At 39.6% G+C, this 15,168-nt stretch overlaps 1 protein-coding gene and 1 long non-coding RNA gene across 2 annotated transcripts in view; one reads left to right on the forward strand and one right to left on the reverse strand.

Moving 5' to 3' along the window:
* Positions 1 to 387: 387 nt before the first annotated feature.
* The window catches only part of LOC148114652 (uncharacterized), a 63,921-nt gene continuing 49,140 nt past the window's right edge, over positions 388 to 15,168 (reverse strand). Inside the window, exons 3-5 of the long non-coding RNA XR_015733153.1 lie at positions 10,593 to 10,724; positions 2,013 to 2,092; positions 388 to 1,000 (exon numbers count right to left, since the gene is read on the reverse strand). This is a non-coding gene — a long non-coding RNA (uncharacterized LOC148114652). The remainder of the gene's footprint in view (positions 1,001 to 2,012; positions 2,093 to 10,592; positions 10,725 to 15,168) is intronic.
* The window catches only part of ALG14 (ALG14 UDP-N-acetylglucosaminyltransferase subunit), a 41,754-nt gene continuing 27,369 nt past the window's right edge, over positions 784 to 15,168 (forward strand). Inside the window, exons 1-3 of the mRNA XM_034437281.3 lie at positions 784 to 987; positions 2,915 to 3,066; positions 10,878 to 11,009. Of these exons, the coding sequence (XP_034293172.2) occupies positions 846 to 987; positions 2,915 to 3,066; positions 10,878 to 11,009 (426 nt within the window). The 5' untranslated portion in view covers positions 784 to 845. The remainder of the gene's footprint in view (positions 988 to 2,914; positions 3,067 to 10,877; positions 11,010 to 15,168) is intronic.

Raw genomic sequence — 15,168 nt, forward strand, 5'->3', positions numbered from 1 at the left:
GATTTTTCATCAATATAAAGTAATATTTTTAGCAGCATCCCAAACAGCAGAGTCTACAGCAAATCACAATGGCATCATAATTAACACCCCTTTAGTGACATTATGATTCAATTGCTACATCTGTATTAGTGTATTTGTGGTTTTTGACACAATTATGTCGTCATGGTATTTGTATTGTTTTCATGATGAACTTTCATCACTTGGCACCTTGGCATTATATTTAAAAAGGGAGAGTCTACCTGTCCACAATCCATTTCATATACCTTGTAAATTATAATTTTTTAAGATACAATAATATATGCGGTTTAATATTGCCTAGCAAAAAAACAAAACAAAACACCAAACACTAGGACAGTCTTATATCTTTAATGAATGGACCTTCTTCAGTTTTATGTTCCTAATAAGGTTGTTTTATTTCACTAAAATACCACAGAACACAAAAATGATGATTGCCATTCTCACCATAAGCTAATAGGAAAAAAGCACATGTGTCATAAGGGTAAAGAAGTCCCTGTGGATTTTACTCTGCTAGCCGTTGCCGCCTATAGGGGTCAGTGCTCATCTCTCTTTCACCTGTCGTGCGCTTAAAACAACTCTAAACCGTTCTGTCTCTCTATCCATTTCGAAAATATTTTCGGTTTGTTTTTTTTTTTTGAAAGAAGCATTGCAACTATATACAATCAACGCTTGCAAAAACAACAACAGCCCCCAGGGAACGGTGACGAAAACACTTTTGACGAACGAGCAGCAGAACGTGTCTGCCATATTTTGAACTGCTTCGGCTCCCGTAATTCCCCTCCAGCTTCCTACAATACTGGGGAGGTTTGTCGAATGACGGCCTGGATATGGAATGGTCGTTTTGGGCAAAGCTGGGCGTCTCAGTCTTCTTTTTCCCTTTGCTGATTCTTTTCGTCCTGCGGTTTGTGAAGCGACGTCCTGCTGTCACTCCTAATGCTGATGTCAAACTCCTGGTGGTTGCCGGTTCTGGTAAGACAAAAAGCTAGAAAACAGTCAATTACCACGGGTTGCTGTGGCCATCCGGACTACATTACCCAAGAAGCAAAGCAAGCCGCTACAGCAAGGAGGCATTCTTGATGCTGATGGCTGTGCTTGCTAGAGATGCTGGAAATTGTAGTTTCTTCGAAGAAATTTTGCTTGGGATTAATTGGGTGATGTCTGTTTAGAAAGGAATCGAGGGGTTCTCCGGCTAATATTTTAGAGGCAGAATATCACGCCTCCATTCGTGATTTTAATTCTTAATTCCAATTGCTTAATTCTTCCTTGACAATAATAGTTAATAGCATGAGATTAGCATGACCCAGGGTAATCTGAACCTGGGTGTCTCCAGTTTTAGACCAACCTTCTGGCTATACCAACTCTGGTTTTTGGTGTAGTCTGATGGAAATATTACAATGGCATCTTAGTAGAAGTATCTCTACCTACCTAAGTATTTGAAAAAGAATGTTTTATACAGGTAGTCCTCGATTTACAACTGTTTAGTGACAGTTCAAAGTTATAATAGGACTGAAAAATGTGACTTACGACCGTTTTTCACCCTTACGACCATTGCAGCATCCCCGTGATCATGTGATCAAAATCCAGACACTTGGCAACTGACTCATATTTATGACCTTTGCTGTGTTTCAGGGTCATGTGATCCCCTTTTGCAGCCTTCTGACAAGCAAAGCCACTAGGGAAGCCAGATTCACTTAACAACCAGGTTACTAATTTATCAACTGCAATGATTCACTTAACAACTGTGGCAGGAAAGGTCGTAAAATGGGGCAAAATTCAACAAATGTCTCACTTAACAACAGAAAATTTAGGCTCAGTTGTGGTCGTAAGTCAAGGGCTATCTGTATAGCCACTTTTGAATTCCAGAGTGAGTTCTAGTCTGCTTTTTTTCTTTGTTCTGCAGCCAACATTATAAAAGAGCAAAGTTCCTTCCCCCTCCCATTGCCTTTCTCTTGAGGTTGGGAAGCAGGAAAACCTATAAGGAAAAGACAACCTACCTCTGCTCTCTTGCACTGAGACAGGGAGAATTTTCCACTTAGAAGCAGTGTTCTGACTGGTATTTGGTCCTCTTTTCTTGCTGGGGAGGAAAAAAAGTAGCTAGCTTTTTTATACTTGTTAGTAAAGTTCACACATCATATCAAATATGGTTTGCTTGATTTTGATTCAGAATACCTAAACTCAGAATTTGCCTTTTGTAAACCATAGTTTATGGTTTAGTTTGATGTCACATTAGGCCAATATAATTTACTCAAACTCGTTAAAACTAATCACAGCTTAGCACTACATGGGCACTGTCTCTTCGTAAAATAAATTACAGCTTGGTACTATATGGGCATTCACAATCCCTGTCTCTTTGAATTGGCTAGTGTTCCATACCAGCTAGTAGTTGATGGTAAGCAAAGTGAAATCTGCTTTGCCACCTCTTGCTTTCTCTTCCTTCCGCTCCCTCCCATTTAGTGAAACAAAACAGGTAAGTTGGTCATCCTCTCCATTTCCTTTGGTGCAGGCATTCTTGGTTCAGTCATTCTGTTCCATTAGCCCAAGACAATAAGTTAGCAAACAGAATTGGAGTGGAAAGGGACAGGTCAATAACTGGAGACAGTGGCAACTATTACTTGCCTGGTCTTGTTGTTCTAGATATCGTAGTGAACCACAAACTAACCAACTACATAGTTTAGCTTGCTGAACAAGGCCTTGTGGTTAGTTTATTGTTCAGTGGTCAAGGAAAGAAAGAATTGGGTTAATTAAGGAAACTGCATTTAAGTTAATTGTGGATAAGTATGGTTTGTAAAATCCAGCCAACAAAAGGGGTGAGCCTATTCAGAAGTAAATCAACAGAATGAGAAAAAATCTTACTCTAAGTCTGTGGAACTTACAGAAGTTAACTCTGTATTTTCAGGAGGACATACTACAGAAATCTTAAGGCTGCTTAACAGCCTTTCCAAGAAATACTCTCCCAGGCATTATGTTTTGGCTGATTCAGATAAGATGAGTGAAGAAAAAATCCGTTCTTTTGAACAGAAAAGAGCTGCAAAATACCCTGATTCCTCGGTGAGTTTTTATACCTATTTTCTGATTGTTCATATTTTATTAAATAGTAATGTTACATTTCCTGTTAAAATAATGTATCTTTCCCCAATTTGCACTGAAGTTCCATCCCTAAATTTTTCACTTTTCTCATTAACTTGGTGTGTATGTGTGTGTGTGTCTTCCATGCAGGACAGAGAAAACTTCACTAGGCACCTAGCTCCAGAGGAAGGGAGCTGACTTTGAGATAATCTTGAAGCATCTGTATCCAAACATAAAACAACATAGAAAGGCAGAAACAGCTGTCTTTCTAGAACAGGGGTGTCCAACCTTGGCAACTTTAAGACTTGTGGATGGTGGGTTCCCCATGGCTGATTGGGGAATTTTGAAATCCACAGGTCTTAAAGTTACCAATGTTGGACATCCTTGTCCTAGAAATGTTGGCTCTGCCTTATATCTCTAATCTGTACTGTCTGCATGTATTGGAATGGGATATGTTTGATCTCTAGGCCAAATAGAGTGAAGTCTCCTATTTCTTCCCAAGTTTATGACTAAGGGAGCATTTTCTTGAAAAGGTTGCTGCTGAATGACATAAATCCTTTTCTCAAGCTGGGATCCCCTTTATGCTTCCATGTTTCACTGTGCAGTGAAGCATTCAATACACGTGGTGGGTATTTAAGATACCCCCTGAAGCCTAGAAGATTGGGACATTTTAGAACAATCTAAGGGTGAAACTTCAAACAAACATCTTGAAGTTACATGCTTGAACCTGACTAATGGTATGTAGCCCTGTAGCATGCTTGCTTGAAAACAAATGTCCCTACCCCTGTTTTGAGCTACACTATTTCTAGCATGGAACATGTGCCAAGCATAGATGTAGATCTTCTGCTGACTCCTCAGGGAGATGTTATGATGTGTGGGAAGACCCAAAGATGAGATGAGCTGTCTGATAAGAGCAATAGCAATAGCAATTATATACCGCTTCACAGTGCTTTACAGCCCTCTCTAAGCGGTTTACAGAGTCAGCATGTTGCCCCCAACAATCTGGGTCCTCATTTTACTGACCTTGGAAGGATGGAAGAATGAGTCAACCTTGAGCTGGTGAGGATCGAACTGCCGAACTGCTGGCAGCTGGCAGTCAGTAGAAGTAGCCTGCAATACTGCATTCTAACCACTGCACTACCATAGTTCAGTCCATAGGTGTGGGGGAAAGGCAAGGGAACCATTTTAGAGGGGACACTGCCTAGTTTTCCAGAGACTAAAAGTACAGCAGAGGCAAAATACTTTTTCAGTCTTGCAAGATTCTGTTTAATGTAACCTTACAATAAAAATAATGCTGAGGCTTCTTGTCTGGGCTACCTTATAGGGCAGTGATGGCGAACCTTTTTGGCACCGAGTGCCGAAAAGGGAGCATGCATTCATCTGGGACGTCACCAGGAAGGGGAACTGCCCAGGGGGCATGTGTGCGCCGGAAAATGACTTGGCCAGCAAGTCTTCCGGTTACTGCCGTGCATGTGCACACGCTGATCAGCTAGCCGGCACGCATGTTCACGCCAGAAAATGGAAGACCAGCTTTTCTGGTTTCCGGCAATGCCCCACGCACAAAGGCCAGCTGATCGTCATGTGCACATGCATGCCAGAAACCCAGAAGAGGAATAGGTGACGCCGGGCATGCCAGGCGATATGGCTCCGTGTGCCACTTTGGGCACGCATGCCATAGGTTCGCCATCACAGTTATAGGGCTAACAGATATTTTACTATATAGATAGCTGACAGTTATTAGAAAATAAGTAACACATTTTCCTATTAATTATATTACTGAAACGAAGGGGAAAATAGTAAATAACTGTTGGGTTCTGTAAGGAGAGATCCTCAGTTCTATCAGTCCATTTATTCAAAATAATTCCTTGGGCTTAATATCCTATAGTTCAAGGGTATATCTTTTTTAATCAAACTGCTTGATAAATCCTGGGTCCACAAGCCTGAGATCTGCTTGCCTTTATTCTAGCAATAAAAAAAAATGTTAAAAATGGCATAGCCTAAGCATCAGAACAGATTGGTTAAGCATTGGGGGTTTGCGATGTTTTGCATTGTTGAACTGACTCATGAATAATTTCCTTTAATTGCTCATTACACATTTGTCACTGTGTATTTAAGATTCTTGAGATAATCTATTAAACATATTCAGATATTATTTTTCTTAAAATTTCCAGACCAAAGTGAAACACTTGACAGGGCTTAAATTGCTGTGGGTTTGGGTATGGGGGAACAGGATAGAGGGACTGTAGCCATGATCTTTTATACGCTTCAATTTGTTTCCCAGTGGTATTTCATTATTCATGGGGAAGGGAAGTGAACTATTGGAAGTATTCCAAGCCACAAGGTTGCAATCCTATATACATTTTTTGGAAATAATGTCCCTTTGAACTCAGTGAGTCCAAGTAGACTATGTAGGATTATTCTCTGGCTCTATTCAAACATCATGATTCACAAGATAAATTAGCATAACGTGCAAACCGAAAAGCACCAGAGCACCAGAATAGGGGAGATCAGTTTCCAATCCAAAGCAACCTCACATTTGCTTAGGGCTCAACTATCCTGTTCATAGCTGTATAATAAAAATATGGGCTAACATAATGTGAACTTACTCTTCGGACTGTTTTATATAGAGATAAGAGTCTAGAATGCTTTCCCTCAAATAATGCTTTTCTAGCCCTTCATTGTTTTGTTTGTTTGGATTACTCACCCTGGAGATACATAGAATATTCCTGCAGCTTAAGCAGAAAATTACATTTGTGTCCTGGCATCATGATGCTTTTCTACTAGCAGTAAGATTGGTAGCCACATTTCAAAATTATGTTCTCCAGCCTGACTTCATAGAAGCGCTAGACATTTATAATCCACCAACATGACTATTAGCAGATGTTTAGCCCAGACTACTGTAACCTGATGAGTTCCAGATGAATTGAACTCCAACTGCTATAATCCTCTGGGCAGCAAGGCCTTTGGCCGTGCTGGCTGAAGACTACATAAACTGATCCAACCCATTTGAAGACTGAAAGATTGAGGAACTCCTGTGTATATTTATCTAGCAGGCTGCTGGAATAGGATGTTACACACACATTTCTAATTTTGTACCTTATTCAACTCACAAAAGTCTTTTGTGTGAAAGGAGATGAAATTTGTCTTCTGAAATAGGATTTCCCACATGTGGGATTGCATTTCCAATCATGAACTTTATTTAATCTGCTACTACATTGAGTAAGAACACTAATTAAATTGCCTTTTAATCATTTGGGCAATAAAATTAAATAGAAAACTGGTGTTCAGGACAGTGGACTACCCATTCTAGTGTATGAAAGATAGCAATAGCACTTAGACTTATATACCACTTCACAGTGCTTTAGAGCCCTCTCTAAGCGGTTTACAGAGTCAGCATATTGCCCTCAACAATCTGGGTCCTCATTTTACCAACCCCAGAAGGATGGAAAACTGAGTCAACCTTGAGCCGGTGTGAATTGAACTGCCGAACTGCTTGCTGGCAGCCAGCAGTCAGCAGAAGTAGTCAGCAGTACTGTATTCTAACCACTGTGCCACCACGGCTCAAGATATTCAACCTAGTTTGATATCTTACTTTAAATCTTTGCTTTAGAAGAGAATATTTGTGGCTCAGGATTGAACTGTGGGGTCCTTGGTGCCCTCTGAGCTTGGTGGTTTTCTTACAGATACAGTATTTCATTACTCAACTAGTTGCGTAATGAAACATCTGCAAGAAAACCACCAAGCTTAGAAACCACCAAGGACCCCACAATCTTTGCTTTGGATCCGTGTCTACAAAACTGACACTGGACTTAGGAAATAAGGATTTTATGGCATTTTCCTCCTCATTAGTATTTCTACATGTTCCATTCATTTTGTTTAGGACAACATTCCAATGATTGAGCGTTTTTAGATTAAGCACAAAGAATAAGAGTCAATCACCAAGACATCTCAGATTGCTTGGCGACTTTAAAGAAACACTAGATCATATACTGGAAAAGGGGAAAAGACCAGTGGTTTACAGAGTTCAAGATACTAAGGGATCTGGTGTGAACTCTGAAGATCTGCCTTATATTAATTTTCCCGCTTTCTTACTTTGCTATATGTCATCCCTTTTTGTTTAGTTTTTCATCACTTTGTTTTCTCTGCTTCTCTCTTATTCTCCTTTCTTATCCTGCTTGCGCTGCCTGTTTCTTCTTCATGCCCCTTCGCTATTGGTGTTCTTTTTGATTCTTAAATTTTAAATTTCCTTGGTTTTTTTCTTTTTCTTTTCTCAACTCACAAAATTTTGGGGCCTGTCCCTAAGTATGAGTCTCAGTGTCATAGCACCCTCTACTGATCATGAAATAAGTTACTGCTGTAGTAACTTATTAACTTATGTGTACAGAATGTACACATTCTGATTTTAAATCAGTGGAAGCTGTGAATGTGTGTGGAGAGCGGGGAGTGGGAAATGAAGGTGAAAAATTCTTGATTCAAACCTGATCACATGTGCATGTAGGTTTCTTGACGGTTGCACAGGTGGATGTAGGTTTCTTAAGGGAGTAGTAAAGAACTAGTTTGCCACTACATTCTCCTGAAATGTTTTTTCAACTTCCCTATCTAGTCTTCAGTGCTGGTAATTACTGGTCCAAGTAGCAACTAAATGTAATTGTGTTTAGCATTTTCAGTCAACTATAGTTGGCTGCATGCTGCCTCCTGTAGTAAGTTGGGGAAAAATAAATCATTTTTGAAATTATTTTTAAATCCAAACAGAAGTGGAGTAGTAACATGTGAAAATTACTTCATAATATGAATGCAAACGTGTCTCTGTGAGGAATGTGTGAATTGTTTAATTTTTCTTATTTAAAGCGATTGAGTTCTTTTTAGCCTAAACCAGGGCTGTTAAACTCCTGGCCCATGGCCGGATGTGTCACATGCTGGCCATGCCCACGCCCGGTTTAGCGAAGGGGTGTCAAACTCACGTCATCATGGCGGCGTCACGTGACGTATCAGGACTTTTCCCCCTTTCGCTATAGCCCTTGGACTGCCATGGGAGTCCCATTTTCCATAGGAATCAATATTTAAAGCAATTTAATGACAAATTCTCTGTTTCCCTGAAAATAAGACATCCCCTGATAATAAGCCCAATCGGGCTTTTGAACACATGCGCTAAAATAAGGCCCCCTGAAAATAAGCCCTCCTCAAAAATATTTAAACGCGTGCGCAGCCGGGCCCCACTATTTCCTCTAGTTAGGGTTAGGGAGACAGGGCTTGAAATCAAGTAAGATGGCAAGAGGAGCCCTGTCTTGCTCCATGTGCCCCAAAATAATAAGATCTCCCCAAAAATAAGGCCAAGCGCTTATTTCGGGGTTCAAAAAAATATAAGACAGGGTCTTATTTTTGGGGAAACACGGTAGTTGAAATAGAATTGTATAACTATAAATGCAACATTCCGTTGATACCGGTAGTCCTTGACTTATGACTAATCACTTAATGACCTTCAAAGTTATGAAGGACCCCCGTAAAAGCTACTTACGACTCAGTTCTGAAGTTATGTCCAGGACCTTTCCAATAGCCACATGACTGCATTTTGGGGCCTCAGCAACTGGCTCATATTTATAACTGTTTACAGCGGTCTGCAGTCATGTGGCTGCAATTTATGACATTTTTCCAGAAGTTGGTGTTTACTTCTGGTTTCTGGGGAAAAAAAGCCCCATAGTGAACAATGGGTTTGTTTAACAGTCATGATGTTTGCTTTAAGACCATCACATTTGCTTAACAACCACTACTAAAAAGGTGGTAAAATTGAATCCAGTCATGTGATGACTGAGTTTACGACCATCACAACTTACGACTGTAATTCCAGTTTCATTTATGGTTGTAACTCAGGGACTATGTATTTTACCTCTGAAAAGAACAAAAACATAAAATAACAATCCAAAAAAGATACATTTTTATGCAAGGCTATCTATCTCCAGAACAAGCTCTGAATGTTGATGGTCTCTTAAGTACCTTCTGCTGGAAGGACAACTTTATGAGCATGTTGCACCAGTCACATTTTCCTCTGACCAGCTGGAAATGATGTAGACAGAAGATCGGAGACCTGTCCCATGGGGCTGTCAGCTATGTGATAGTTATTCAGTTTCCTTAGGAACTTCCCTAGGCTAGACTTTGAGTAGTAAAAGATGGTTTTGTGATTTCATCTGACGGTTATTATTGTATGCTTGATTCGTTTTAGGTCTGATTGCAAAGATACAGAGTGTGTTTTGGTGTGGTTCTGTTTTGTACTTATGGAATCTACCTGAAATAAATCTAAGATTAAACATTAATGCCAAGTAATATTCAAAGCTTGTTAGGTACTTCTAAGAGGGTATGAACTCAGAAGATGTAATTTCATGTTGTTAACCCAGAAATGGACTGAGAGATGTGGTGGCTTAGAGGTGAAGATGCTTGCCACACAGTCAGGAGGCTGAGAGTTCAATCCTAGGCAATAGCAGATGTTTCTCTATCAGGGCACAAAGAGAAAATATCTGCTGCCAACTCCATATAGGCGTTAGGAAGGACGTCTGGCCAATAAATGCACAGCTCCAATAGCCTGACTCCACCCCAATAAAAGGGATTATAGGGTCATAAAAAAACAAACAAGTGGACTAAAGGTAGATCAGAATTTACAGACAGTTATTTGTAATAGCTCAACAAGATCTTAAACTCCCATTTTACAATAAATATCATAGAATTAGATGGGTAGATGCACAAACAGACATGAATGTAAGTGTGTAGGGGTAGGGAGAGAGAAGAGGCTGCTGAATGAAGAAAATTCAAAGTAACCCAGATTAGACTTCTTTTTCTGAAAGACTGAATTCAGTTCTGAAAACAAATTCTTAAGCTCAATGACTGCTCAGAGATAACCAAATACCTTGATTTTAAGTGTGTGTCTGGATGACTTGGGGATTATAGGAGGAAAAGGCTGGAGTCTTACTAACAGTTGTCCACCAGATGGGGCACTTGATCTAGTGCTGTGTGTTACATCTATGCCAACCTTCCCAAAATCACTCAAAAAAGTCACTTGTTTTTGGTAACCTGGAGAGGCTGGTTGCATGCTAGCTGCAGGAAAGGTCGCAGCATTCCATGGCCCTACAGAAAATGAAATAATCTACCAGAAAAACAAACATAGCTTCCTGCCAAGGAAGCTGTGGGAGTTAATTGTAATAAGTTTCTGAGGAACAGAATCATAGAATTGGAAGGAACTTTGGTGCAGGATAATTCTTTTTTAAACCTGTGGAAATTAAGCAAACAGCAGGATATACCACCTGGTCACTCCTTGTAGAGATAATACTGGTAGTTGCAAATGAGCTATTAAATATAAGATTGGTCTAGGCTGCCTAGCTCTATATTTCTCAAGGTTTTACCAAAAGATTTTTCCTAAATGCTGCTTTAAAGAAAGAAAAGTCTTGGTCACAAGAAATTCAGCACGGATTATTAGTTTAGTTACCTGAAAGGAAGATTTGTTTCTTTTTCAAAGAATTTACCTTTGAACCGGAAAGGTGGTCTTAAATTTGCGGAGATTCCTTCCATGTTTTGGGGGAGGGACCTTAAATGTGGATTCTTTCTCCTTTGGGTTTTTTGCAGAATTATCTCTCGTGGCTCATGACAGTTGGATGCTGGAATGCAACGAAAATAAGCAGGAGCCCATTCAAATTGGAACGTCTTCTTTATCTATCAACTGTTTATATAGCCGAGAGTTTTACAGTACAGGAAATAATGTTTAGTATACCCGAATGATTCTTATCTACAAATCTGTCAATTCTCCCCAGGAATTACAGTTTGCCCTCCATCGCATTCCCAGAAGTCGAGAGGTCCGTCAGTCCTGGAGCTCTTCACTGCTAACCACCATTCGTTCCTTATTTTATTCTCTTCCTTTGGCCTTCAGGCTCAACCCAGATGTGGTATGTAAAGTCAGTAGTGTAATGAAACAGTAAAGAAACGAGCCAGTTCCAATAGAGGTGGCTAATTGAAAATAACAGATCTTTGGTACATGTAATCCTCAATTTGCGACCACAGTTGGGTCCAAAATTTATGTTGTTAAATGAAAAATTTGTTAAGTGAGTTTTGCCCCATTTTACGACTTTCCTCGCCACATTTGTTAAGTGAATCACTGCAGTTGTTAAATTAATAACATGGTTGTTAAGTGAATCTGATTTCCCCATTGACTTTGCTTGTCAAAAGGTCACAAAAGGCGATTACATGACCCTGGGACACAGCAACGGTCATAAATGTCAGTTAGTTGTCAAGCATTCAAATATAAATCATGTGACCATGGAGAATGCTAAAACAGTTGTGTGAAAAACGGTCATAAATCACTTTTTTCAGTGGTGATGTAACTTTGAATGGTCACTAAATGAACTGTTGTAAGTTGAGACTACCTGTACTTACCCGTATATGGATATATTTAGGACTGATTTATTTATTTTTTGCAGGATTTCCTTGACTGCTGTATTTCAGGCAGTGTGAACCATAGTTTCTCATGACAAGTACTACGTCTGTAGAGATCTTGGATTTGTACACAATTGCCACTGCTGCCTCCCCCTCCTTTTTTGTTTGCCAATTTTTATTTCTATGTATGTTTTACTATGAGCTATCCAAATCAGGCAAACTATAGTCAGATTTAATTAGTACAGTGGTTGAGGCTAGTTTTATACTAACCATTATTAATATTACCATACTTTTTGGAAGAGGGTGGAAATGTTGGTGCATCTTATACACTCAATACAGCCATTTTTGGCCTCCCGCTTGTTCTATTTTTGCAAAAAATGGGCCCGATTTTCGCAAAAATTGGGCGCACAGAGGATTTGGGAGGGCTGCAGAGTGCTCCTGGGGACCGGGGAGGGCAAACACTTTTTTCTTGCTTACCTCTTCAAAATCATGGTGTGTCTTATACACCGGTGCGTCTTATAGTCCGAAAAATACAGTAACTACAATTTATGGCTTGATTTCACTGATGAACTGAATTGACAGCAGTCAGAAGGCTTATTGTTTATCTCTATTGCTAAAAACCTTGAAAGGGGACGAATGGAGTCAGTCTGTTCTCTCCACACTAACCTGTGGTTTATCATGAGTTGTATGGGCACTGCATTTTCCAATTGTTATTTATTTGTTTCTCAAATTTATTTTCTCCCCATCTCATAGTTCAGACAACTCTGAAAAGCTTACAACAAATAAAATAAAATTTCAAATGACTATAAATACAAAAATGGATTAAAATTAAAAAAAATTAACACAAACTAAAAACAAGGAACATTATCTATTCTGTGTTTTCCTTTTGAAATTACTGCAATAGATTAATTTAAAATAAAACCAAATTTAACAAATAAAAACCCAAGAAAATTAGATAGATATCCATATGAGCACTAAATCTTCATTTCTGTTTTAAATTTTTCAAATTAAAAAAAAAAAATTATTCAGTTGTAACTTCTATTTTCATGACTGGCTGTTAATTCAAAAGAACAGCTAATAGTATTACCTCAGATGACACATTATGAAAAAATGGACACTGCAGGATATCCCTGAATAATTATGAATCTCCTTTTTTCATCCTTTTCTCCTCTCACCCCTTCCACGTTTGGTTTTAGATCAGCTGTGGAAGAACTCATAAAAGTAGGTTTTGCTATATTCCGTTTTACGTATCTCCAAATTATAAATGATCACAGGACCATCTGTCTTCAGGAGGTTCCAGACCGTTTTCTGTTGCCTGTAGACATATCTATCCAGTGTGGAAAAGTGGAAACAAATATAGAGTAATAGCCAGAGCCCTGGCCTATCCCTTCAGAATTGCTTTCTCAACTCAACAACTGCAAAGCAAAGAAATGGTTTTTTGAAACCACCTCTGTTCTATTGCTTTCCTCTCTCTATATTGATTTTTTCCCTGTTCATTAAAGGGGAAATAAACTACCTTAATTCTGATTTAAAAAGACACAATATGAGAAAAGTACATTGGCTTGTCGTAGAGATGGTTTCATTTAATTAGTATTGACTCTATCGAGTTTTCATCATAGGAGAAATTGTCTGGAAAATCAAACAGAAAGCATCACTAAGATAGGCAGAAAAGTTTAAAGAGAAGTAATTTAACTCTTTCTTAAAACAATATTTCGTTTACAGGAGAATACGTTTGGGGCAGATGCAAGGAATAGTGACAAAGTTTACTCACTGGTAACAGTTTAACTTTTATGCATTTTTTTTCATTTGAAATAACAGTGCCAAAAAAACAAACAAATCCCAGCTTCAGAACAGTCTGCCAAATGTTACATGGACTTTGCACTGAAATTTATTTTATGATTTTAAGAGGTATATAGCCACACAGTAAATCTGTATCTGTCGTTGCAGTAAATCACGGATTTATCAAATTATTTTCACTTCAGTTAGTGAGTCAATCACACTCGGGGACCTAGATTTAAATAGATAGTGCATTGGTTTGTGTGCTGAATGTGCTAGAAGTCAGTCTGAGCTGCAGTTCAGAAGCCATAATTAAATTTCTCTTCAACTATACTCTTTCAGGAATAGGGAACCTATAGTTCTCCAGATGTTCTGGCACTGTTGTTTCTAATATTTGTCACTAATAGCCATGTTGACTGGGACTGCTAAGAGTTGCAGTTGAGGTATATAAGGAGAACGCAGGCCGATTACTCCATAGAGCCACTCCATAGCTTAGATCAGGGGTGTCAAATTCGATTTCATTGAGGGCCGCATAAGGGTTGTATTTGATCTTGGGGATGGGCTGGGCATGGCCAGCTCAACGTCACTTGTGTCGGGGGCGCCGGTGGTGGCCTGAGTGCTTTGCCAGCAAAAATGGATCTTGGGAGGCTGCAACAGCCTCCTGCAACCCTCTGCCAGTGAAAATGGAGCTCGGGAGCACACACGGCCCTCCCGAGCTCCGTTTTCACTGGCAGAGGGCTGCAGGAGGCCGTCGCAGCCTCCCGAGATCTGTTTTCACTGGCAGAGACATTGCAGGCTGGTCCTTTGCTGTTTCTAGGACGGCCCTGCGGGCCACATCTAAGCACCCTGCAGGCTGGATTTTCTCCGCAGGCCTTGAGTTTGACACCCCTGGTTTAGATGGTAATTGTTGAGAGAGGGGAAGAGAAACAGCTAGCAGAATCCAAAACACGTCTGCTTCATTCATACTTCCCAGTTTAATGTATGATTAAGGGCAAGGGTTGACTTCTGAATGAAGCTGAAGCTATTTTCTTTCTTCTCCAAAAACTAGTTACCTGATGTATTTATGATTGTAAGACAGCCAGAGTTACCCTGAGATAAGTTGGGAGGCCAATAAATTTTGTAAATTAATAAATAGATAATAGTTTCTCCTAGGTGCAATAGAAAAGAGTTCCCCAACATTTCCAGCTTTGCGGACTGGTGGAAAGGGGATGGTTCCACAAGAGCAGTGGGCCCACCACTTTTGCAGCCCCATTCCAAATGGCTCAAGGTGTGGTGTTGGGCTATGACCCAGGAGTTAGGCACTTCTGCAATAAAAGATTACTATAGTGAGAACCTTGACAAGGACCATATTCCTTCCTCCTTACCTCTGATCTTTAGAAGAGGGACAAGTCTCTCTTTCCAATTATTTGAATTAATTCTTACAAGAGGAATTTAAAATTAACCCCAAGGACTTTATATCGCCCAAGACACATCCATCCCCAGAATTCCTCCTGTGTTTTCTCTTTCGTCTGTGAGAACTGTTCCTCTTGCGGCTAGATTAGGAAATCAATGCCTCTGTTCTAGGAGGCCATATCCTTCAGCTAACTATCTTTGATTAAAAAAGAAATCATTAATTTGAAAAGTCAACTGATTTGCCTCATGAGAGATATTAGCTACTTCCTTTGAATCAAGTCTCTCTGGAGACAGGTCTCATAATAATGGAAGGAGAGAATTTTGCAACATTTGATCATATTTTTCCCAAACAATTTGCTGCATTAGCTGTGTTTTCTTTAATCTCATTATCATATAGTTTTATCAGAATCGGACCAGAGCCCTAGCTTTGATCTTAAAACAGCCTCCACAGCCTCATATATTAATCTGCCTTTGGGTGAGAGTGTGTTTACAGAGCCACTAAGC

The sequence above is a fragment of the Pantherophis guttatus genome, chromosome 3 (assembly GCF_059756535.1).
Source record: "Pantherophis guttatus breed Tessera chromosome 3, ASM5975653v1, whole genome shotgun sequence".
Taxonomy (NCBI): Eukaryota; Metazoa; Chordata; class Lepidosauria; order Squamata; family Colubridae; genus Pantherophis; species Pantherophis guttatus.